This window comes from Chiloscyllium punctatum, chromosome 49, assembly GCF_047496795.1.
Source record: "Chiloscyllium punctatum isolate Juve2018m chromosome 49, sChiPun1.3, whole genome shotgun sequence".
Lineage (NCBI taxonomy): Eukaryota > Metazoa > Chordata > Chondrichthyes > Orectolobiformes > Hemiscylliidae > Chiloscyllium > Chiloscyllium punctatum.
The window spans coordinates 9443413-9469532 of NC_092787.1; the positions used below are offsets into that span (position 1 = coordinate 9443413).

Here is a 26120-nt window from a genome sequence, read left to right on the forward strand (position 1 = left end):
ATGGATTTACCAATGAAATATTATATTCCTAAATTCAGCTGCTCTATTTGTTACTACTGGTGGTGTGCAGTTCTGGGAAAATTAATGTAAAATTCACTTTGTATGATGTGTCATATAAACATAATCTAGTAAAATCAAACTGTTTTCCTATTATTAAACAAAATTCGCAGGTTATAAGCCATTTGATCTTTAAAAGCTTACATCTTCTCCATTCTTTCCTTCTCTTACAATCATTAAGGTGTTTTGACATGTCCCAACCAATTAGAAGGCAATTTTCAAAGTAAAAAAAATCTGACATTTGTCCTTAAATGTTTATGCAAATACAAGTCTCAGCAGGTTTTTCAGGTCCAGTCCAGATTAACTACATAGTACCACAATTTACAATATTTGAATAGTATGATACATTTAGAATTGCATTGGAAGCCCAGGTCCTTATGACCACCTTGTATAAAGTTAGGCAATTTATTAATATTTTAAATTGATTCCTATACCTATTCCATTCTTAAATTTTTACATTTCCATCTCATAAGCACATTAAATTTGTGAAATAATTAATTATAATGACTCCTCATGCAATCTTTGACAGCTTGTCAAGAAAAAAAAAGATCACCCAGTTTTTACTTCCACTGTCTAAGTAGGTAACCTACTTCAAGCAAGAATAATTGCATTTTGTTGGCTTAAACTCGAATAATGTGGTCCAGGAGATGGATAACAAAACTTGGGTCAGTCAAGGTAAAATTACACTGATCTCACTGGGATTTGAATTAAACACAACCTGCTGAAGTTTGGCCTGTAGGTTTGTGTAGATTTTTCGTTAGAGCTTGAATGTTCAAAAACAAACCAGGATGGCAGCTCCAGCACTCAAATATTCCATGCAACTTCTCACAGACAAAATGACTTTCAAAAGCATTATTACTAGGAAGCTAGTCAATAAAATAAAGAGATATTGCAGTCACATAAAATAACTGAAGTCAATTGCAGCACTGCCACAGGTTTTAAAAAAATGCCATTTGGTTAGGATGAAATTATTACTTTAGTTTTCCATAGAATAATGGCAGAAGCAAAGATGGTCTTTCAGTCTGAACCAATTAAAGCTTCTTTCTAATGTAAGTGAACTTTAAACCTTAACATTTACTCAGGTGAAACATTTAGAAGATTGGCATCAGCATTTGGTGCAGGAATAATGAAATAATTTGATCTTTCAAAGATTATTCAATTTCTGTGCATTCTTGCAAGAAAAATATATAAGACAGCAATTCAAATACCTTTGTCACTTTTTACACCAGTCCACGTCAATTGACAGGTACCATTTTCAACAATTGAAATTGCAAACACGTTCTGAACTACTTATACTTCTTTTCAAGCTAACTGAGGTGGACAAGCTGAAATTTTACTGAAAACCTCAACTCAGTATACTTTCCTCATGAAATTGTTCCTGCATTTTTGAAGAACTGAAATTTTACCTAATCAAAGAATTCAACCACAATTTCAGCAAGTCTAAACGAATTTTAATTGGAAAGTATTGCACCTACAAATCATTCCCAAGCAAACACAGGTCAGATGAAGTATCACTTGCTTTATCCAAACCAGGTTTAAAACACCAAGGGAGAGAAATTAGTTGCTAAGGCCAATCGATGCATTTATAAAGATTACACTGAACAGCATTTTTTTATACAAATAAAAGTGCATTAGTTCATATGTAACATATATATATATTTACACACAATGTTGCTCCTGCTTTCAAGAATTCCTGGTTTCACAACAGCAGGATGAAGAAAATACTGATGGACCATAATTATTTCAAAAGCAACATTTTCTACCTCTGAAAGGCTGTATATAATTTATGCATCTATTTTTACATCCAGTCCTAATGTGTAACAACCTTTCTTAATTTCTATACACAATACAGGTACTCTTTATAAAGGCTCCTTTGGAATGTTTAATTTTTTTTTCTCTTATGCATTAACCCAGGTAACTATATCATCCTTGCCTACTGTTATAAAGGCATCAAATCCCTGGTTTTTGGTTGTTCCAGCATTTTCACACAACACTACTGCATTCTTAAACTGCAATAAAACCACATGATAACAATTAATCAGCAAGAACACATGCAAGGGATCTAAATTTGGTAATTAATCAATAACCGCTCATTTTACAATTATTAGAATATTTGAGAGAAACATAGAAAATGGATGACAGTGATACTTTGGACCAATACACAGAAAACCAATTGCAATATTTAACTTGGTTTCTTGTTTTCAGGCATCTCCTATTGGTATGATTTATCTTGCAGGTTTCCAGCTTTATTAATCCAAATGACACCAAATGATTAAACTAAAAATGTAAATATAATTTAAAAATATGTTCTATTTGGACCATGATACTGAGTTCAAAATCAGTTACGGTCAGCACTGCTGGCCTGCTCTGTGGTAACAATGGGGATGGTTGGGAAAGAGCATGACTTTAACAGTGAGGAAGCAAAAACTTTTAAGCATTAATGTCTATCAATGAAGGAGAAGCCCATATGCAAAGATGCAGATAATGACAGCATATCACTTCAAACAGTGTTTCATTCAAATCAGCTCAGGATTGTAATAATGCTACAGAGTCAAAAAGAATTGTTCCACCTGTATGTTTAGAAACTACAGAATTTCAAACCCATAATATTTGTTTGTTCACAATGAATTTCGTTCCCCATAGGAGAACATTTTCATTTGCATTTAAAAGCTGTATTAATAAAGTACGAGTTATTAAATACTTGTAAACACCTGGAAAACCTATAATCCTGTATTAAAACACTGTCATAACAGTGACTGAAAACACTAATAAGGATATCTTATTAACTATAGTGTTCATCAAATGAATTATGTTGATAGCTTCTTCAATGTGCACATTCCTGACACTGCACTTGGTTCACTGCCAGTGAGGGGGAGGTCGGCCAGTTATTGATGGACGTATAATACCTTTAGGAGTAGGTTTTGACCCAAACCAAGACATCTACAGTGTAAATAGAACAATATTTAGTAAACCCACTCGATGTTAATTCGTTAAGAGTAGAAGCAGGTAAGACTCAGTGAATAAGTAGCAACAGATTATGCCATACCTTATATTCTAAGGATTCCTTTAGCAAGTTTTCTTCTTCACGTGTAAAGTTAAGTAGCATGGATACTGCTTTCACCAGTTGATAAGCCTGTGACAAAACAGTGATTTGATTTTTTTCCTTTATTATTAGATCATTGAAAGTTGTCCTGCAATTTTCTGCAAGCAAAATACTACCCACGAATTCAAAAGGAAATTAACAAAGTTCCTGTAATTCACAAACTATTTTAAATGTAAATCTTAAGTATTTAAGTCAAAAAACTAAGTTCTCAAAAGGTTCTAAATTTTAATGCAAAAATTATTTAAAGGAGTGTTCCAGGATAAAGACCTACAGAGGGTAATCACTTTACAAGAAGGCAGCTCATCACGTTCTCAAGGAAGTCAGAGATGGGCAAGAAATGCCGATTCTACAACAATACCCACAACCCATGCCTTTTTTAAAAAATTTAAAATCTCATTCAATAGAATTATAAAAATTATTTGCCTGGGTTTCAGATCCTAGCAACCATCTTTTTATATTATTGAAGCTAGCCACAAAAAGATTGCACTCCATTTTCTAGCCTCTATTTCTACTAGTGGAATTCCCATGGAATTTTGATGCTTGGAAACTTTTAGTGAGGCCATGGTTATTGCGAAAGGCAGTTTTTGAAAGTAGGTAAAGGAAACAGATGGCAAGCTCTTTTCCAACATTGTTTTGAAGACAGTCACCCATGTGCTTCTCAAGTTTTATGTTTTAACGTTCAAATGTTGTCTGTTCACTTCATTTGAAGACACTATTTGTTTTGAGAGACCATTTCTTTCTAGGTTGCATTTGAAACTAAACTGCTGAAAGCAGAAACAGTATTTGCTGCACACTTGTGTTAAGTGCACAGCAAACAATCACAGTACACGATGTCAAGAATGTTTTTCACTCCACACAATCCTTTCATTGTACAAGAACTTAAGTCAGTTACAATTGTGTCCAGTTCTAGTCTTCTCATGTAAAGTCCATTGTACTAGAGAAGGGCAACTGATTATTACCCAAATTAAATACTCTAATTATCAGTATATACTGGGAGAAGTAGTCCTTCATACTTTGAAAAAGTGAAGATATGACTGACTTGTATAAAATAATGAATTATTTAAGTTGAGGTAGAAAAGCTAGAGGTTTTTGGCAGTATCCATGCAGCTTATAAAAGCATAACATAGCTTTTAGGAACTTTAAAACATCAACCAGCTTTGGAATAGGTTTGTGCTGGGTGTGAATCACACAAACCTTTGAAAAGGAGCTGGAGAAGTCATTAGAAGGTAGTTGGGTTAGTGCCAGTGGAGCTTGAGATGACCTTGAGATATTAAGGTGGTTTTACTCTATGTGGATATTAGGTTTCACTTCATCTCTCCCAGAAAGGTGCATAACCATTGAGGAAGGTGGTGCAATAAGGTTGATTGTATATTAAGCTTGTAGCATTGTCAGAATGGGTTCAGCCTGATGCTCCAGTAGGGCTTTACTTGTCATTTTCCAGATATTTCATGTCTGATTCTCAGTCATTATCGGGTGCTGAAATGCACATCTGAATTCTACATCTACTAGTCATCAAATCACTGAAGAATCATTCTCCTTCAACGTTTAAAACCAGATCTGCACTAATTCCCAACAATGATAAATGAAACAGGTTTTCTCTTGAGTATTTGTAGCTTATTGCAATCATTAGTAACTCACCTCAGATTCTCGCACAGACATAAATTTGAGAAGAACATGTTTAAGATATTCAAAATTTATCTCCCTGGAGTCATTAAGATCTGAATTGTTTACAACTGTGGTGGAATTACTGATGCTGGTTGGTGGTTCAAAGTAAGATTTCTCCCGGACTTCAGCAGGCTCCAATTCTGGTTTCATTTTCTTTAATTGAGAAAAGATTTAATATGGCATCAATCATAATTCCATTTTAAAAAAAAAAATCAAAAGAAAGTCTGAGCAGCCGATATTTCTATTTTGCAGAAATCCATTATCATGTTTCAACTCCAGTTACAAACGTATGAATTAAGAGACAAAAACAGAAATTGCTGGAAACGCTCAGCAGGTCTGACAGAATCTGTGGAGAGAAATCAGAGTTAACATTTCAGGTCGAATGATCCTCCCTCAGAATGCTGCCAGATGCTGTGCAGATGAAGAACTACAGTTGCTGTAAATCAGAAACAAAAATAGAAATTGCTGGAAAAGCTCAGCAGATCTGGCAGCATTCTGAGGAAGGGTCACTTGACCCAAAATGTTAACTCTGATTTCTCTCCATAGATTCTGTCAGATCTGCTCAGCTTTTCCAGCAATTTCTATTTTTGTTTCTGATTTACAGCATCTGCAGTTCTTTCAGTTGTTATATGAATTAAGAGATAGGCCAATCGGCCCCTCAAGCCTATTCTACCATTTGAAAATATGGCTGATCTAACGGTGTTCTTAATTCTTTTCCTGCCAATCCCCCATATGACTGATTCACCTGTTATTCAAGAATGAACTCTGCCTTGACAATATTCGAGGACTCTGTCTCCACCACTTTGATGAATAGAGTTCCACTGACACATGATGTTTCGAGAGACAAAAATTCTCAAAATTTTCTCAACTTATTTTTAAACTATGTCCTTTACTTCTAGTCTCTTTCACAGGTGAAAGCATCTTTTCAGCATTGAGCTATTGAGGAATTTATTCATGTAGAATTTCTGTTTGCCTGATCCAGAGAATATAGGCTTCCTAAGAACAAACACTTAAAAACCCTCAAATATGTACAAAGCTACTGCTGGAACTTAATCCAGTAAAACTGCATATTGTCACTTTCCAGATTCTCAAATGAAGAATGAGAACAAAGCAGTTTTGTAAATATATACAATTATTTTCTTCAAAAAAAAACTTGGAAAAAGATATGCTAAAGCTGGTTCCCATGAACGAATATCTAACATTGCGCAAAATAATAGTAAACCATAAAATTTAAAACTTCAGTTGTTTGAACAGGTGAAAAATGAAAACATAGTTAGTTTTAATTTGTCAGATCCAAAGTCACGAACAATTTAAACTGGAAAAACCTTGCCATTAATTTGAAACACGGATGAAAGCAACTAAAACCAAAGATTTACAAAAATGAATGGCAACTTCAAAAACAGGAAATATAGAAAATGCTGTAAATACTCAGCAGATCCAGCAGCATCCTCAGAGAGAAACAGAATTAACATTACCGGTCTCTGACCTTCAAGCATCATTGACCTGAAACAATAACTATCTCTCTCTCTCCACAGATGGCCCCTAACCTGCAGGGACTAAATTGGATTTGTTAAACGAAAAATAAATCTATTAATTAGTAGGTTTTTTTTGAATTACAGCGAGGCGATGAAAAGGGAAGTATTCTTGGAACAATTCTCAAGACAATGTTATTTCAGTATCGGGTACAGACATTAGGCTGCAGGCATCAGCCAGCCAATTTAGGACAATGACACTTGCCACACTTTACACATGTGCAAAATCTACTTCTGACCCATTTTCGGGTTTGATTCATTGAAAAATCCTAAGTAATCTGTTTAAAAGATGTAACTTAATGCAAACTCTTTACCAATTCTTTCTGCAGTGTCTTCTTTAATTCTGTTAGCCTCTGCAGCAGTTGTTTAATAGTCTGATGGAGGAAAAAGATTTAAAATATAAAATCTACAGTAAGTGTATAAATTATTAGGTGAAACAACTTAAAGTTACAATTTTAACCATGCATTAAAGGATTAGGGAAATCATTAGCAAACATTGCAAATTTGTTATTCACAACTTCAGCGAGTGAGAGAAGACATAGTTTTAACATACCTTAATCTCAACTCAGGTTAGCAAAATTAAGTGGTGAACATACAAACAAGGAACAAGAGTCAACTATTTAGTCCTTCAAGCCTACTCTGCCAGAATCAAAGATTTCCAGCAAAAAACAAAAAGGCCCATGAAGTCATCAAGTGCAGCAGTCATAACTATGCTAATCTAACTTTCCAGCACTTGGCCCATAGCTTTGTATGCCTTGGCGTTCTCCTCTACCACTCTTCAAGTATTGGCTTTCAGAATGTCACCACCCTCTGGATAAAAAACATTTTCCTCACATCACCCTTAAACCTCCTGTCTCTCATCTTAAATGTATACCCCCAGTCACAGATCACTGCACCCAGGGGTGAAGTCTTTTTTCTGTCTCCCTGAGCTATGTCCCCATTTTTTTGTCACAATCATGTCTCACTTCAGTCTTCTCTGCTCCTGGGAAAACAAGCCTAGTCTATCCGATCTCTCTTCATAACTAAAACTCTCCAGCCCGGACAACACCCTCTGCAGCCTCTCCAGTGCAGTCACGTCCCTTCTATAATGCGGATTTGAGAACTCCAGCTGTGCCTAAACAACATTTTATACAGCTGCAACATATCCTCCTTACGCTTTAAACTCCATGACTAGGCTAATAAATTGCCTTAAGGGATCATGGACATCAAAGTCCTTCTGATTCTTGGTGCTCCGAGGATACTACTGTTCATCATACATTCCCTTGTTTTGTTTGTCCTGCCAAAGTCCACCACCTCACAACTTATTGCCATTTAATAGAATCATAGCTGATCGACATTAACTTCAATTCTGCATTCCTAGATATCCCCAATAATCTTTCATTCCCTTGATAATCAGTAATTATCTGTACTTCAAATTCTTTTTAAAGATTCTGCTTCCATTGTCTTTGTGGAAGAGAATTCCAAAGATTCTCAACCCACACAGAAAATGTTTCTTCACTTTTAAATATGCACTCTTTCTTATTTTTAAATTATGACCTGTAGTTTTAGATTGTCACACAACAGAAAATATCCTTTCAACATTCCGCTCAGGATCTTATATTTTTCAGTTAAGTCACATCTAGCTATTCTAAAGTCCAGGCAGGCCTAACCCGTCTAACCTGTTTTCTGGTCTAGTCAACCTGCTCTGAAATTCTTCTGATGGATGAAAATCCTTCTGAACATATAGTGTCCTGTACTGTACACAGTATTCCAAATTCATCCTCACCAATGTCCTAGATAATTGAAGCATAACCTCCTACTATTGCATTTAATTCCCCTTGCAATAAACCACAGCATTCTATTAGCTTTCCAGATTACTTGCTGAAGGGGAAATATTACAACTTTCTGTCTTTGCTGCAAAATTGAATTGGTCTAGCCTCAGCTGCATTGTCAGCAAAAATTACTCCACTGGTTGGAGTTTCTCAGCCCAATGAATGCCAATAGTTTGATGAAAAGTGCACCCGGTGCTAAGGCACTGGAATAAACTGTTGTACAATAAAGAACCAAATTCATCGAATCAGAGGACAGCAGAGACGTCGCTGAGATGAATTCTTTGAGATAGCACTGCAGTCACCACGAATGGTTTGAATATTGCAAGAGCAACTGGTGTCAGGGAATGGTTAAGCATGAAACACTAGAAACACTACATCAGTATAGTGTAATGTTTCCCTCTCCCACCTCCTCTAACCAAAAAAAAAGGCACTTTTGAGGAGGACAGGCGAGGTAAGATTCTTGTTTTTTTTTAAGTGTACAAAGGCAGAGATGGCAGTTAGGGCATTGGTACGTTCCTCCTGCTGGATGTGGGAAATCCAGGATCAGTCTAATGTCCCTGATAACTACATCTGAGGAAGTGTGACCGGCTGCAGTTCCTCACCGACTGCGTGGTTTGGTTGGAGAAGAAGCAGGACGCACTGCGGTGCTTACAAGGGGCAGACAGAGTGATAGACACAAGCTTTACAGAGGTGGTCACACCACAGGTCCAGACAGATAGATGTGTGACTGCCAGGAAAGGCAGGCAGGTCATGTGAGAGTTTCCTGTGGTTGTTCTCCTCTCAAACTGGTATACCATTTTGGATACTGTTGAGGGGGGCAAAGCCTCTCATGGGAATAACAAGCAGCATCCAAGCCTGCCGCATTACAACTGTTTCTTTTGTACAGCAGTATGGGGCAAACTCCAGGCGAATGATAGTGGTAGGTGACTCGATAGTCAGGGGCAGAGACAGGCGTTTCTGTGGCTATGAACAAGATTCTAGAACGGTGTGTTGCCTCCCTGGTGCCATGGTCCTGGATGACTCTGAGCGGGCACAGAAATGGGAGGGAAAACAGACAGAAGTCTTTGTCCACATTGGCACAAATGACATAGGTATGAAGAAGGAAGGGGTGCTGCGAAGTTAGGTAGGGGGCTAAAATGCAGTACCACCAAGGTTGTAATCTCAGGATTACTACCTGTGCTACTGGCTAGTAAGACTAGGAAGAGAGGGAGAGAGACAGCATAATTGAACATCTGGCTACACAGCTGGTGTAGGAGGGAGGGCTTTAGATATCTGGATCATTGGGATGTCTTCTGGGGAAGATGGGACCTGTACAAGGAGGGGGGCTTGCACCTGAACTGTAGGGGCACTAATATCCTGGGCAGGTTAGCGAGAGCTCTTCAGGACAGGGGGGTGGGAACCTGAACTGGAGACAAAAGTGAGACTGAGATATGCATAGAGCAGTATATGAGCAGGCAGAGGAAAGTCATGGGGCTCAGAGAGACTGGAGGTCTGGAGTGAATTTACTTCAATGCAAAATAGTAAGAAAGATGAACTAAGAGCATGGATTACTGTATGGAATTATGATGTTATTGCCATTACAGAGACATGGTTAAAGGAGGGACAGGACTGGCAGGTCAACATTCCAGGATATTGCTGTTTTAGATGGGACAGAAAGGGAACCAAAAAGGCGAGGGAGTAGCATTGCTGATTAGGGAATCACATCACAGCTGTGTTGAGAGAGGATGCATCATAGGGATCTTGCTTTGAGGCATTATGGGTGGAGCTCAGGAATAGGAAGGGTGAAATCACAATGTTGGGAGTGTTCTACAGATCTCTCATCTGCTCCTCTGTCCCGTGGGTTGTTATGTAGTCAGACACTGGAAAGGTGTGGAAAAAAAGCAGGGTAGTTGTGGTGGGTGACAGTTATTGACTGGCACTCCCTTAGAGCCAGGGGCTCAGATGGAGAGCAATTTGTTAGATGTATCCAGGAGGGCTTTTTGAGACAGTATGTTGACAATCCAACCAGAGAGGATGCCATACAGGACTTAGTATTAGAGAATGAGCCAGGACAGGTGATCAATGTTTCGGCAGGAGAGCATTTTGGGCTTAGTGACCATAACTCCACAAGATTTTGAATAATCATGGACAAAGACAAGCGTGGCCCTCAGGTGAGGGGGCTTAATTGGGCAAGGGCTAATTACATCCAAATTAGACAGGAACTGGGGAATGTTGATTGGGAGCAGTCATTTGAGGGCAAATGTACATCTGGCATATGGCAGACTTTTAAAGACCACTTAAAGTGCAGGGCGTGCATGTCTCTGCAAAACTAAAAAAGATAGGAAATGGCAGGATTCATGAACCATGGATGACAAAGGAATCTGTAAGCTTTGTCAAAAGGAAATGGAAGCCTATGATAGGTCTAGGCAGCTACAAACTGACAAAGCCCTTGAGGAGTATAAAGAAATTAGGAAAAAACTTAAACACCGAATTAGGAAGGCTAAAAGTGGCCATGAAATGTCTTCAGCAAACAGGGTCAAGGAGAATCCCAAGGCTTTTTATGCATATATTAGAAGAAAGAGGGCAACAAGGGAAAGAGTAGGCCCACTCAATGATAAAGGAGGGAAGTTATAAGTGGGAGAGATCCTTACTGAACACTTTCTATCAGTATTCACTGAGGAGAAGGACATGACGATGTTGAGATCAGGAATGAATACTCTCGAGAATGTCAATATATTGAAGGAGGAAGTAGTTTTGGGTATCCGAAATTCCATTAAGGTAGACAAGTCCCCAGGGCCAAATGGGATCTACCCCAGGTTACTGCGATAGGCAAAGGAAGAAATAGCTAGGACATTAGCAAATACCTTCGCATCGTCTTTGATCACAGGTGAGATTCCGGAGGACTGGAGATTAGCCAATGTTGTTCCCTTGTTTCAGAAAGGAAGCAGGGCTAATCTGGGAAATTATAGGCTGATGAGTTTAACGTTTGTGGTGGGGAAGCTCTTGGAAAGGATACTGAGGGACAAGATATATGTACATTTGGAAGAAAAGATTGGTTTGTGACAAACAGTATGGTTTTGTATGGGGAAGGTCAAAGCTCACCAAAACTGATTGAATTGTTTGAAGAAATGACAAGGATTATTGTTGAGGTAAGGGCTGTAGTTTATATGGAATTTAAGGCATGACGGATTGGTACAAAAACTAACATCACATGGAATTCAGGGTAGGCTGGCTAGATAGATACAAAACTGGCTTGGTCATAGAAGACAGAGGGTCGTGGCGGAAGGGTGTTTTTCAGAATGGAGACCGTAACTAGTGGTGTCCCACAGGAATCAGTCTTAGGTCCTCAGTTTTTTTGTAGTATATATAAATGATCTGGAGGAAAATGTGGGTGGTCTGATTAGTAAATTTGCAGATGAAACGAAGATTGGTGGAGTTGCTGACGATTGTGAAAGAATACAACAAGATACAGACAGATTGGCAACTGGGGCACAGAAATGATAGGTGGAGTTTAATCCAGACAAATGCGAGATGATGCATTTTAAAGGATCACATTTAGGTGTGTATTATACTGTAAATGGCAGAACCCTTTGAACATTAGCATACAGACAGATCTGGGTGTGTGGGTCCACAGTAAAAGTGGCAACATGGGTGGCCAAAGTGATTAAGGTGGCATATGGCATCCTTGCCTTCATCGACTGAGCACAGAGTACAAGAATTGGCAAATCATGGTGCATCTGTGTAAAACCCTTGTTAGGCCGCATTTGGAGTATTGTCTGTAGTTTTGGTCACCACACTACCAGAAGGATGTGGAAGCTTTGGAAAGATTGTACAGAAGGTTCACCAGGATATTGCCTGGTCTTGAGGGTATTGGCTATGAGAAAAAGGTTAAAAAGTCTAGAATAGTTTTCATTGGAAAGGCAGCAGCTAAGAGGAGATCTGATAGGGGTCTACAAAACTATGAGGGGTATCGATACGGTAGATAGTCAGAAGCTTTTTCCCCAGGATTGAAGTTTCAATTACAAGGGGATACAGGTTCAAGGTGAGAGGGGGAAGTTCAAGGGAGATGTGTGAGGGAGATGTGTGAGGGAAGTTTTTCACGCAGAGAGCAGTAGGAGTCTTGAACGCAGTGCCAGAAGAGGCAGTGGAAGCAGGCAGGTTGGCGACATTTATGAGACATCTGGATGGTACATGAATAGGGATGGAATAGAGGGATACAGAGTGAATAAAGGCAGACGGTTTGCTTTTTAGTTTAGTTAGGGCACAATGATCGGCACAGGTTTGGAGAGTCGAAGGGCCCGTTCCTGTGCTGTACTTCTCTTTGTTCTTTGTATTTAATCTGTCTGTGATTAAATAAGTAATAGGCAAAACTGGTAGGTTCTGCTAAAGCACTTTCTCAAAATAGGTAAGTCAGCTCTTAGCTGTGGTCCAACATAGTTATATAGGATCTATTGGGAACAGTAACATGATGGTAACATTGCAGAAGTATTAATCCAGAGGCCTTGATTATGCTTCAGAGACATAAGTTCAAATTAAACACTGACAGCTGGTGCGATTTAAATTTAATTAATAAATCTGGAATTATGGGCCAGGAAATTTCCTGTTGATTGTCACATAGTTCCCACCTTCAACAGATTAATCAGTGTTCCTTCATGTTGAACACCACTGGAAAGATGTGGCAGTGCCGGTGTTGGTCTGGGGTGGACAAAGTTAAAATTGACAACACCAGGCTACAGTCCAACAGGTTTATGTGGAAGTCGAACCTTATGTTGACTTTTAACTTTTACCACTGGAAAGAAGCACTAAAGGTAGTAATGGCAACGAATTTGCTCAGGGTGGGGGACTTCAATGGCTAACATCAAACATGGCACAGTAGCATCACTACAGACTGTCCTAAAGAACACATCTGTCAGATTGCACCTGCAGAAGGTGGCAAGAAAAATCTATTCTTCTACTTGACCTTGCTCATCTACCTATCACGGATGCATTTGCCCATAACTGTACTGGAAGTGATAACCCCACGTTGTTTTGCATAGATGAAACCCCATTTTCACACTGAGAGACCCACCATAATTTTGTGTGGCACAGCCATCATGTTCAGATTTGACAGCTCAAACAAACAGAATGCTGGAAAACCTCAGGAGGTCTTTGGAGAGAGAAACAGGAGTTAATATTTTGAATCTGGTGTAACTCTTTTTCAGAATTTGCAGTTCAATTTGGGATGTCCATTACCTGGGGCCTGATTCAATGAGGAATAGAGGACAGGATGTCAGGAGCAGCACAGCTATCAATCAGGGATAAAGCTGATGCAGCTACATGTATGTGAAAAAGCAGAAGCAATATGCAATAGATAAAGTAAAGCAATCCTGCAAACAACTGATTAGACTGAAAACCCAGCAATCTGTTTCTTCTATTCAGGAATGGTGGGGACAATTAACTAACAGATTGTTAAAGCTCCACAAACAGCAATTCTCAATGATGGGAAAGCCCAGCACATCAATGTTGAAAAAACAAGTTGAACATTGGAAAAAGGTTGAGATTCTGAAGGGAGATTACAGAGAGTTAGGCAGAAATTTAAAAAGGAGGTCCTCAAGGGTAGTAATATCTGGACTACTCCCAGCGCTACGAGCTAGTGAGGGCAGGAGGATAGAGCAGATGAATGCATGGCTGAGGAGCTGGGGTATGGGAGAAGGATTCACATTTTTGGATCATTGAAATCTCTTTTGGGGTAGAAGTGACCTGTACAAGAAGGATGGATTGCACGTAAATTGGGAGGGAACTAATATACTGGCAGGGAAATTTGCTTGAACAGCTTGGGAGGATTTAAACTAGTAAGGTGGTGGGGTGGGACCCAGGGAGATAGTGAGGTAAGAGATCAATCTGAGACGGGTACAGTTGGAAACAGAAGTGAGTCAAACAGTCAGCGCAGGCAGGGACAAGGTAGGGCTAATAAATTAAACTGCATTTACTTCAATGCAAGGGGCCTAACAGGGAAGGCAGATGAACTCGGCATGGTTAGGAACATGGGACTGGGATATCATAGCAATTCCAGAAACATGGCTCAGGGATGGACAGGACTGGCAGCTTAATGTTCCAGGATACAAATGCTACAGGATGGATAGAAAGGGAGGCAAGAGAGGAGGGAGAGTGGCATTTTTGATAAGGGATAGCATTATAGCTGTGCTGAGGGAGGATATTCCCGGAAATACATCCAGGGAAGTTATTTGGGTGGGACTGAGAAATAAGAAAGGGATGATAACCTGATTGGGATTGTATTATAGACCCCCCAATAGTCAAAGGGAAATTGAGAAACAAACTTGTAAGGAGATCTCAGCTATCTGTAAGAATAATAGGATAGTTATAGTAGGAGATTTTAACTTTCCAAGCATCGACTGGGACTGTCATAGTGTTAAAGGTTTAGATGGAGAGGAATTTCTTAAGTGTGCACAAGACAATTTTCTGATTCAGGATGTGGATGTACCTACTAGAGAAGGTGCAAAACCTGACCTACTCTTGGGAAATAAGGCAGGGCAGGTGACTGAGGTGTCAGTGGGGAAGCACTTTGGGGCCAATGACCATAATTCTATTCGTTTTAAAATAGTGATGGAAAAAGATAGACCACATCGAAAAGTTGAAGTTCTAAATTGGAGAAAGGCCAATTTTTACAGTATTAGGCAAGAACTTTTGAAAGCTGATTGGAGGCAGATGTTCGCAGGTAAAGGGATGGCTGGAAAATGGGAAGCCTTCAGAAATGAGATAACAAGAGTCCAGAGAAAGTATATTCCTGTTAGTGTGAAAGGAAAGGCTGGTAGGTATAGGGAATGCTGGATGACTAAAGAAATTGAGGGTTTGGTTAAGAAAAAGAAGGAAGCATGTCAGGTATAGATAGGATAGATTGAGTGAATCCTTAGAAGAGTATAAACGAAGTAGGATTATACTTAAGAGGGAAATCAGGAGGGCAAAACGGGGACATGGGATAGCTTTGGCAAATAGAATTAAGGAGAATCCAAAGGGTTTTTACAAATATATTAAGGACAAAAGGGTAACTAGGGAGAGAATAGGGCCTCTCAAAGATCAGCAAGGCGGCCTTTGTGTGGAGTCACAGAAAATGGGGGAGATACTAAATGAATATTTTACATCAGTATTTACTGTGGAAAATGATATGGAAGATATAGAGACTGTAGGGAAATAGATGGTGACATCTTACAAAATGTCCAGATTAAAGAGGTGAAAGTGCTGGATGTCTTGAAATGGTTAAAGGTGGATAAATCCCCAGGACCTCATCAGGTGTACCCAAGAAACTCTGTGGGCAGCTAGAGAAGTGATTGCTGGGCCTCTTGCTGAGATATTTGTATCATCAATAGTCACAGGTGAGATGCCGGAAGACAGGAAGTTGGCAAACGTGGTGCCACTGTTTAAGAAGGGTGGTAAAGATAAGCCAGGGAACTATAGACCAGTGAGCCTGACCTCAGTGGTGGGCAAGTTGTTGGGGGGAATCCTGAGGGACAGGATGTACGTGTATTTGGAAAGGCAAGGACTGATTATGGATAGTCAACATGGCTTTGTGTGTGAGAAATCATGACTCACAAACTTGATTGAGTTTTTTGAAGAAGTAACAAAGAAGATTGATGAGGGCAGAGCTGTAGATGTGATCTATATGGACTTCAGTAAGGTGTTCGACAAGGTTCCCCATGGGAGACTAATTAGCAAGGTTAGATCTCATGGAATACAGGGAGAACTAGACATTTGGATACAGAATTGGCTCAAAGGTAGAAGACAGAGGGTGGTGGTGGAGGGTTGTTTTTCAGACTGGAGGCCTGTGACCAGTGGAGTGGCACAAGGATAGGTGCTGGGCCCTCTACTTTTTGTCATTTACATAAATGATTTGGATGTGAGCATAAGAGGTACAGTTAGTAAGTTTGCAGATGACACCAAAATTGGAGGTGTAGTGGACAGAGAAGAGGGTTACCTCAGATTACAACAGGGTCTGAACCAGATGGGCCAATGGGCTGAGAAAAGGCAGATGGAGCTTAATTCAGATAAATGCGAGGTGCTGCATTTTGGGAAAGCAAATCTTAGCAGGAGTTATACACTAAATGGTAAGGTCCTAGGGAGTGCTGCTGAACAAAGAGACCTTGGAGTGCAGGTTCATAGGTAGATAGGATAGTCAAGAAGGCGTTTGGTATGCTTTTCTTTATTGGTCAGAGTATTGAGTACAGGAGTTGAGAGGTCATATTGCGGCTGTACAGGACACTGTTTAGGCCACTGTTAGAACATTGCGTGCAATTCTGGTCTCCTTCCTATCGGAAAGATGTTGTGAAACTTGAAAGGTTTCAGAAAAGATTTACAAGGATGTTGCCAGGGTTGGAGGATTTGAGCTACAGGGAGAGGCTGAACAGGCGAGGGCTGTTTTCCCTGGAGCGTCGAAGGCTGAGGGGTGACCTTATAGAAGTTTACAAAATTATGAGAGGCATGGATAGGATAAATAGACAAAGTCTTTTCCCTGGGGTCAGGGAGTCCAGAACTAGAGGGCATAGGTTTGAGGTGAGAGGGGAACGATATAAAAGAGACCTACGGAGCAACTTTTTCATGCAGAGGGTGGTCCGTGTATGGAATGAGCTGCCAGAGGAAGTGGTGCAGGCTGGTACAATTGCAACATTTAAGAGGCATTTGGATGGGTATATGAATAGGAAGGGTTTGGAGAGATATGGGCCGGGTGCTGGCAGGTGGGACTAGGTTGGGTTGGGATATCTGATCGGCATGGACAGGTTGGATCAAAGGGTCTGTTTCCGTGCTGTACATCTCTATGACTCTATTTGCAACCATCCTCAAAAAGGAGGGCCATGGGAAACAGGCGCAGACTATGTGGCTGTTATTAAAAATATCATAAAGAGATGTTAAGCAAATTGGTAGTTATTCAGAAATCAATGCTTTCAAAGCACAGTTTTCTGCAATATATTACTTCAGCACAACATTGATAAATTGTAATCAAAGTTACCATCATTCAAAACTTGTTGGATTTAATTAACATGATATAGGAAAACTAAACATTTAGTTAAAAAAAAAACAAATTTCAAGTTCATAAAACTAATTATTGTGGTCAAATTTTAAAATTTAAATCTGTTTCTAGGTTTGTGGTGAACAATAAAGGCTATTGATAAAAAAATGCATAAAACACCTTTGCAATTTATCAATGTTAAAAAGGAAACTGTGTTACTCAAATTACTTGTAACAGAACTGAAACTAGTAACCCAAGGTGTAGATTAAATAGGAAGTGAAAATTTTGGCTAAAAACAAGAATAACATTTACAAGGTAAATTCTTCAAAAAAGTAAACAAAAAAAACTAAACAATCCTGTACACATGAAAGCCTTTTAACATATGGTGATGTTGTCACAAAGGCAGGCAATTTACAAACCATGCTGATCTACCCATTTCCTCAGCAACTAACCTTGTTTTTCTCTATCAACTGCTGTTCCAAATCTTGGTTGTCCTGTTGAAGCTGTAAGGTATATGAGACTGTCACATCTCCATTTTGTTCTTTTCCATCATTTTTTGGGGGATGTAATTGTCCATTGAGAGCTGCCACCTCTGCTTCCAGATCATTCACCTGTCAGAGCAATGTGCATTTCTTTAATGATTCACAGAAACAAAATTAGGAATCGCGTTGGCCAGAGTACAAAACACAGAATTTTATAAAAGCTGAAAAATAATATTCAATTGCCATCAGAGTAAATACCAATCTGTTCCAAGCAACAGCACAGCATTTTTTTTAATTATAAAGTATTTACTTAAATTAAAATTATCATTTTAATTTGGGAAGTAAATTTTTTTTAAAATTAATAATTTTTACTTGGGAAATGAATATTAACCTTCTAATTTTAAAAAAATGTTGTGCTGTTGGATAGAATAGATTCCCCTGTTCTCCAGTAAGATGGGCCTATTCATGGCTAGCTGATGACAGTTAAGGTAATGGTAAAGGTGACAAAATCATTTGCAACATTGCTGGGTTTAAATGATCAGTGTTCAGCTCTATCTGTCTGGTTAGAAGTCTTGGCTCACACATGAAGAACAGCCACTTCAGCAAGATATCACTTGAATGACACGACTACAGAATAATATTTCATAGGCAAACTTCTTCTGCAGAAATAAGGAGGTGGAAACAGTTAGGAAAAGAAATTCAAAAATATCAAGTTTTAAAAACTCACCAAACAGTAACTGACCCATTATCAAAGACACAAACTCCAGTAATTTTGTTATACAAGATCGTGGATTTTCTATTTCACTTAAAATAAGAGAGTTCCACACTGCTCCCTTGGAAACATCTCATTTAGTTTTAGAGGTGTAGGTCATAGATAACAGAAAGCCCCTCTCGGCCATTCTAGCTGCTGCCCATAATTGTGAATGTAGGTGAAAAGACTGGGCACAGGATAAATCAAACAGATTCCAGATGAAGGATACGTTGGAACTATTGAAACTCATAAATGGATTGCATTACAGCACAGACTTCTTGAAATAGAAGATATGCCAGGTGAGTGCTGCAGTCTGTGTTACTTATTGATACCTGATGACCTTCAAGGAATTTGAGTTTCCCTCCATTCCAAGGAAACTGAAAATTGAGCACACATTTCCTGAAGGACCAAGAAACCTTTGGTGACTACAATGCCACTGTTAGGGTCAGCCACCACATTAATTTGTTAATTGAAAAGTGACATGTCAATTGTCGGAACAAACAAAACTAGAAGTGGCAGGAGAAACTCAGCAGGTCTGGCAGCAAGTGTGGAGTGAAAACAGAATTAATGTTTCGAATCCAATGACCCTTCTTCAGAACTGGATTTTAGTGTTATTGGCAGTTATCATCTGATAGTGTCCCAGTTAACCACATATACAAGGTAATAGTTTGTTCTGGTTGAGATTATTAATATACTTTTTACTAACAGATATACATAGTTAGGACCACAGAAATGTTCCATATCTGCAAGATCACTTCTTGGCAGTAAAACGAAGGAAAAATAGTTAACTTTTAACATGTTCTTCCTTTTCACAAGATGGTTAAATATATTGATCCAGAAGCAATAAAAGATGATGTCACAGAAGATCAATAATAAATAAAATTAGATTTTTAAAAACAGAATCCCTACAGTGTGGAAACAGGCCCTTCAGCCCAGCATGTCCACACTGACCCTCCAAAAGGGTCTGCCACCCTGACCCAAACCCGGGTCCCTGGCACTGTGAGGCAGCAGTACTGAGCTACCGTACCACCACGATTTGTACTTACAAGTATAGAACATCCAGCAACTTGCAGTAACATTCTGTACAGAAATTAGCGTGTTTAAATCATACACATGGCTGAGACAGCTAACATACCTTCCGCTCACTGGCTTCCAGATGTTCTTGTCTCTCGATCAACTGCAACTTGAGATCACTCAACTGGTTCTGAACTATCCCTTCTCTTTCTGCTGTTGAACTTTTAAAATTTTCACTTTCTATTTGTAGCTGATTCATCTGTGATATCACACCTTCATGGTCTAGAGGTATGTTAAAATAGATTCATTAACATATCCCTTCCACAAGTTAAGCATTTCTCATTCATCATACAAAACACTACGGATGCAAAACACATGAAGATTTGTCTCTCACGTATTATATTGTATTTCTTTTTACTGTATACACAAATATAAAAAATGTACACTAGTTTTCTATGAAAAGCAAAGTATCTAATCTACAATGAATAATTTTTATTTTGTAATAAACTATGTCTTACATTTCCATAACCAATTCACAAGGTAACTGGCCTAAGGTTTTGCTGTTATGTAATTAGCTAGTAGAGGGTGCACAAGACCAATCAGGGAAAATCTCAATGTGTTTTTGTTACATTTTATGGAAAGCACCTGAAGTTTTCGAAGAACTTCTTCCAAACGTCTAGGTCTAATTGTCAAGGCACAGGAATAGCAAGCCAAGCCAAATCGGTTTCACTATTACTGGATCTGCAACACAGTAGCTTATAAACATTCAATGACCCTCAAAACTGCTCAACTGCTCCTAATGAAACTTTACAAACAACTGATCTTGGACACTAAGTTTATAGCTTAAACAAACTTAATATTTCATTATTAGTAATGAAACTTTAGCAGAGCATAAATGAATTACAAGGCAATATAATTAATATCTACAGTTTAAACCCAATCTTCTTTGAATATACTGACAAATAGACACACATAAAGAATAAATTAAGAAAGGGTCATAATTTGTCAGTTTAATAGCGTTTCAATGATGAATACCAGGACTGCATGAATTCCTTAGATGATTGGTTGTATTATGGACATGTAGGACTGCATATCTTACTTGAAATCTGAAGCCACTAGTAAACGCAAACAGTTTCTCTCGAGATCTTTTAAAACTTATTTTCTACAGACTGGGTTTCTTTTCTCAGAATTTTCAACAAGTCGATATAACAGGAGAATAACAGGAGAGAGAAAAAAAAAACAAAAACCCAGCCCAGTCCAGCAGCTCCCGAAACAAAAACTGCCCCCTGCCCAAAAATCACTCAGAACTAGTTCACGCTTTGTTTTTTTTTCTTTTTCAACATTCCCTGTGGTTAGATGACCAGCATAATTCCTCCCTTAATACACCAAATCAACATCTAATCAGCTGCCAATCTCTGAACTTAACCTGCATAATCTTCCCAGAACAGTTCCCAACAGCAAACATCAGTCTTTTGCTTTTTTAAAAATAAGATGCTGTTCAAAATTCAACTTTAACTCACAACACAAAGCCAAAAATGAGCAAAGTAAAATAGAAGTGACAAGTCTCAAAATAATCAAAAACTCAACAAGAAAATTTTATTATGAACATTTTCAGCAGTATTTGATTTAGCTCAATCTTGAGAATAAGGCTAAAAGTCTACAATCAAACAAATATTTTAAAATTTGTGATACATGCACTGACATTATCCATTCTGATTTATTTCACTGATATATTTTCTCTTGTTCAAGTGAAATCACCACATTCACGTTTTCCATAATCAAACCCAAAAATTCAAACTGAGCTTGTTCCCATAATTTAAGCTGCAACTGCAGAACAATACTTATACATTTTAAATCATCTTTTCTTTCTGACAGCTTTTCCCTTAAAAGTTGTTTGATCTTAAATAAATCACATTTTTCAAACCTTGCTCAAGTTTCTTGAAATCTTCTTGCATTTTTATTAACTCTTTATCTTTCTGCAAGTCTGAAGTATTTTTTTCATCCAGCATTTGTGTCAATTGTAAAACCTGTCATTGCAAAACAAATACATAAAGGAAGGCAACAAAGTAATCATAAACAAAATATAGCTCTTGTGGTCAAATTAATGAGATCAGTTTTCAATTCTAGACTTAACTGAAGTTGAGTTTCATCAAATGCCATGGTGGGATTCGATCCCTACTCCCCAGAGCACTCATCTAGGCCTTGGAATACTAGTAAAATGACTGCTGCACTATCATGTCTATCATCTCTCTCTCTCTCTCTCTCGTACTCTCATCCTCATCAACATTATAGCATTAATGTAGACATACGTTCACCCAATACTTTGTCATTTGAATAATAAAGACCATAACTCATAATATGGGCTCAGTTTTTAAAATAACTTTACATACTTATATCATTGATTTGAATGTAAACATTGGAGGTTTAGTTAGTAAGTTTGCAGATGACACCAAAATTGGAGGTGTAGTGGACAGCGAAGAGGGTTAACTCAGAGTACAATGGGATCTTGATCAGATGGGCCAATGGGCTGAGTGGCAGATGGAGTTTAATTCAGAAAAATGTGAGGTGCTGCATTTTGGAAAAGCAAATCTGAGCAGAACTTACACATAAAGGGAGTGTTGCTGAACAGAGACCTTGGAGTGCAGGTTCATAGTTGCTTGAAAGTAGAATCGCAGGTAGTGAGGATAGTGATGGAGGCATTTGGTATGCTTTCCTTTATTGGTCAGAGCATTGGGTATTGGGAGGTCATGTTGCGGCTGTACAGGACATGGGTTAGGCCACTTTTGGAATATTGCGTGCAATTCTCAACTCCTTCCTCTTGGAAGGACGTTGTAAAACTTGAAAGGGTTCAGAAAAAAATTACAAGAATGTTGCCAGTGTTGAGGATTTCAGCTATAGGGAAAGGCTGAATAAGTTGTTTTCCCTGGAGCGTTGGAGGCTGAGGGGTGATCTTATAGAGGTTTATAAAATCATGAAGGGCATGGATAGGATAAATAACAAGGTCTTTTTCCTGGGCTGGGGGAGTCCAGAACTAGACAGCATGGGTTTATGGTGAGAGGAGAAAGATATAAAAGAGACCAAAGGGGCAACTTTTTCACACAGAGGGTGATACATGCATGGAATGAACTGCCAGAGGAAGTGGTGGAGGCTGGTACAATTGCAACATTTAAAGGGTATCTGGATGGGTATATGAATAGGAAGGGTTTAGAGCGATATGGGCCACGTGCTGGCAAATGTGACTAGACTAGGTTAGGATATCTGGTCAGTGTGGATGAGTTGGACCGAACTTCCATTTCCATGCTATACATCTCTATGACTCTATACTCTTGTGTTTCATTTCTTGGAACTTCTCAGCATTATGGGAGTGCAACAAAAGTGAAAGTCTTCCTTGAACTTTCAAACAGATTTGTCTCATCTCCAGGAATTTCAAACTGATCAGTACTTTACCTGAAATTTTCCAACAAACCCTTTCAACAAAATAGCTTTATTGTTTCTCGCAAAAATATTCCCAATTCCTTCGTCTCTGCCGCATGTGCTCCCAGGAGGACCAGTTCCAATACCGAACAACCCAGATGGCCTCCTTCTTCAAAGACCGCAATTTCCCCCCAGACATGATCGACGATGCTCTCCACCACATCTCCTCCACTTCCCGCTCCTCCGCCCTTGAGCCCCGCCCCTCCAACCGCTACCAGGACAGAACCCCACTGGTCCTCACCTACCACCCCACCAACCTCCATATACAGCGTATCATCCGTCGTCATTTCCGCCACCTCCAAACGGACCCCACCACCAGGGATATATTTCCCTCTCCTCCCCTATCAGCATTCCGAAAAGACCACTCCCTCCGTGACTCCCTCGTCAGGTCCACACCCCCCACCAACCCAAACTCCACTCCCGGCACCTTCTCCTGCAACCGCAAGAAATGCAAAACTTGCGCCCACACCTCCCCCCTTACTTCCCTCCAATGCCCCAACGGATCTTTCCATATCCGCCACAAATTCACCTGCACCTCTACACGCATCATTTACTGCATCCGCTGCACCCGATGTGGCCTCCTCTATATTGGGGAGACAGGCCGCCTACTTGCGGAACGTTTCAGAGAACACCTCTGGGACACCCGGACCAACCAACCCAACCACCCCGTGGCTCAACACTTCAACTCCCCTTCCCACTCCACCAAGGACATGCAGGTCCTTGGACTCCTCCATCGCCAGACCATAGCAACACGACGGCTGGAGGAAAAGCACCTCATTTTCCGCCTAGGAATCCTCCAACTGCAAGGGATGAACTCAGATTTCTCCAGTTTCCTCATTTCCCCTCCCCCCACCTTGTCTCAGTCCCAACCCTCGAACTCAGCACCATCTTTCTAACCTGCAATCTTCTTCCTGACCTCTCCGCCCCCACCCCCACTCCGGCCTATCACCCTCACCTTAACCTCCTTCCACCTATCACATTTCCAACGTCCCTCCCCCAAGTCCCTCCTCCCTACCTTTTACCTTAGCCTGCTTGGCACACTTTCCTCATTCCTGAAGAAGGGCTCATGCCCGTAACGTCGATTCTCCTGCTCCTTGGATATTGCCTGACCTGCTGCGCTTTTCCAGCAACACATTTTCATCTCCCAAAAATATTACCAGGTTATCTTGAATTTTGAGTGTTTCATTCAAATTTAAGAAGTGAAATACCAGTCACAAACAAAGTAAATCAAATGTGCAGCAATATATTATTTATTTTTCTTCATCTATAACTGACTAAACTTGTAATAGTGTGCCAATATAAAGTTAATATAGGACCTAAACAACAGTGATTTTTAAAAACACTTCTGTACTTGGACAATTTTAGGAACTGCATTTAGGAAAATTTAAAATCTTTGCAAGGATGGTGTTTGCCAGGATGTTAATAGAGCTGAAGGACTTCAGTTATGAGCACAAGTTGGAAACGTTAGGACAACTCTCCTTTGATCAGAGAAGATTAAGACATGACCCAATTGAAGTTTTAAAGTCAGAAGTTTTGATAGAAGGGGGTAAAGAAGATACAATCTAAGCAATGTGAATCAATAGTCAGATATCACAGATTTAAAATAATTGGCAAAGGATCTAAATGAGAGAATGGCAGAAGTTTTTTCACTCAGATTTATTCGGAACCTGAAAGGTCCGACCAGGAAACATACTGGACGCTGAATGCATAAATAACTTCCAAAGAGATTTGGAGATGAGGAACTTTGGGTCCTGAATAAATAAAACAGAGATGAGTCTAAGCGTGACTGAACTACCACAGGAACAAAGGGCCAAATGGCTTCTTTGGTGCTATAAAGTTCTGTGATTTGTGACTGGATTAAAAAGGATGATTACCAAATAAAACAAAGATAAATAACTTTTTTTTAAAAAATCACAAATAAATTGTGAAATAAAATTCAGAAAGTTCACAACTTCTTTTTGCAGAGCCTACAGTGTTGATATTTATATATTAAATTTGCTCCACCAATTGCACAGATTCTTTAATTAGGCATCAGCATTTCGTGATTGCCACACTAGCAGATGAATACTTCTACCACTAAAACAATCAAGCCTCAGAAAGTGCAGATTCCTAAATCTACAGCATCACTGATTCACTCTGTGGAAACTGAGCTTTGTCCTGATTGTCTTTAGAAATTAAGGAAAACTAGCTAGTATGACAATAAGAAAGAAATCCACAGATGTTTAATTACCATTTTATACTAAATGCTGCAGCTTTATCATTAATTGGAACAAACCTTATGCTGCAATTCTTCCCTCTGCTTCCTGGTCTCTTCTAATGCTTTGGCAATTTCAATGCTTATAGTTTCTCTGCTGTTTAATTCTTCCTGCATTCAAACAAACATTTGATTTTTTTTTAAGTATAATTACGCAATTAAAACTTCACAATGATCAGATTTAAATTGCACATTAAATTAACAGTGTTATTAAATTATGGGGAGTAAATTAACTTAGCTATTATGTATGAAGAGCAAGCTAATAACATTGCTGTGATTAATTGCAAGGTTAATGCAACTATTCAAGTTGTGGTGTGAGGAAGTGACGGATGTACTCATATCGTGCGCCAGTTTTAAACACTAGCAAAAATATTGTTTACTTAAATACTGTTGTATCTCTTTAGGCAGTTGGAACTTTGGATCAAAGAGAAGCACACAAATCTGCTCAACTCACTTCATTGTTTAAATGTTTGATAGCCAATGAAATCAGCAGTGCTCAGCATCTCAGATAGTTTGAATACTTCCAATCAATAACAAAATACCACATGTTAATCCTACTTGATAAAAATGAATTTTTAGTTAAAAGGCTTGTTGATGACCTAAGTTAGATATTTTGAGGTAATATCAAGCTAAGCTTCAGGATATGTGCTGGAATAGTGAAGTGTTGACAAGATAGTTATATTTAATATTAGTAAAAATATTCATTTTACAAAAAACAATTTTGATGCATGTTCATCATACTGGATATTTCCCAATTAGAGCTACATCTAATATTGCAGTATCCTTATAAAATTATTTTGTTAATAAAATTATTGTGAAGTATTTGAAGAATGGTCACTAGATGCGAAACTTTAGCTCTACTTTCTGCGAGACCTGCTGAGACTTTTCAGCGATTCTGTTTTTGTTGTGAAATACTGCTGTTTTCAAAATGCTAGTTTAATTAATAATAAAAGATTTTGCAGGTTTCTTAATTTGATGTTTGCTTTCTGCACCAGATAGG

The 26120-nt window shown here is 38.9% G+C and overlaps 1 protein-coding gene across 4 annotated transcripts in view; it reads right to left on the reverse strand.

Moving 5' to 3' along the window:
• Positions 1-1486: 1486 nt before the first annotated feature.
• golga1 (golgin A1) overlaps positions 1487-26120 on the reverse strand; it is a 57045-nt gene continuing 32411 nt past the window's right edge. For all 4 annotated transcript variants that reach the window (XM_072565821.1, XM_072565822.1, XM_072565823.1 and 1 more), the window contains 8 exons: positions 25142-25231; positions 21317-21419; positions 19514-19674; positions 17598-17756; positions 6672-6731; positions 4799-4978; positions 3104-3190; positions 1487-2997 (listed from right to left, as the gene is read on the reverse strand). In XM_072565821.1, coding sequence (XP_072421922.1) covers positions 2914-2997; positions 3104-3190; positions 4799-4978; positions 6672-6731; positions 17598-17756; positions 19514-19674; positions 21317-21419; positions 25142-25231 — 924 coding nt within the window. In that variant the 3' untranslated portion in view covers positions 1487-2913. The remainder of the gene's footprint in view (positions 2998-3103; positions 3191-4798; positions 4979-6671; positions 6732-17597; positions 17757-19513; positions 19675-21316; positions 21420-25141; positions 25232-26120) is intronic.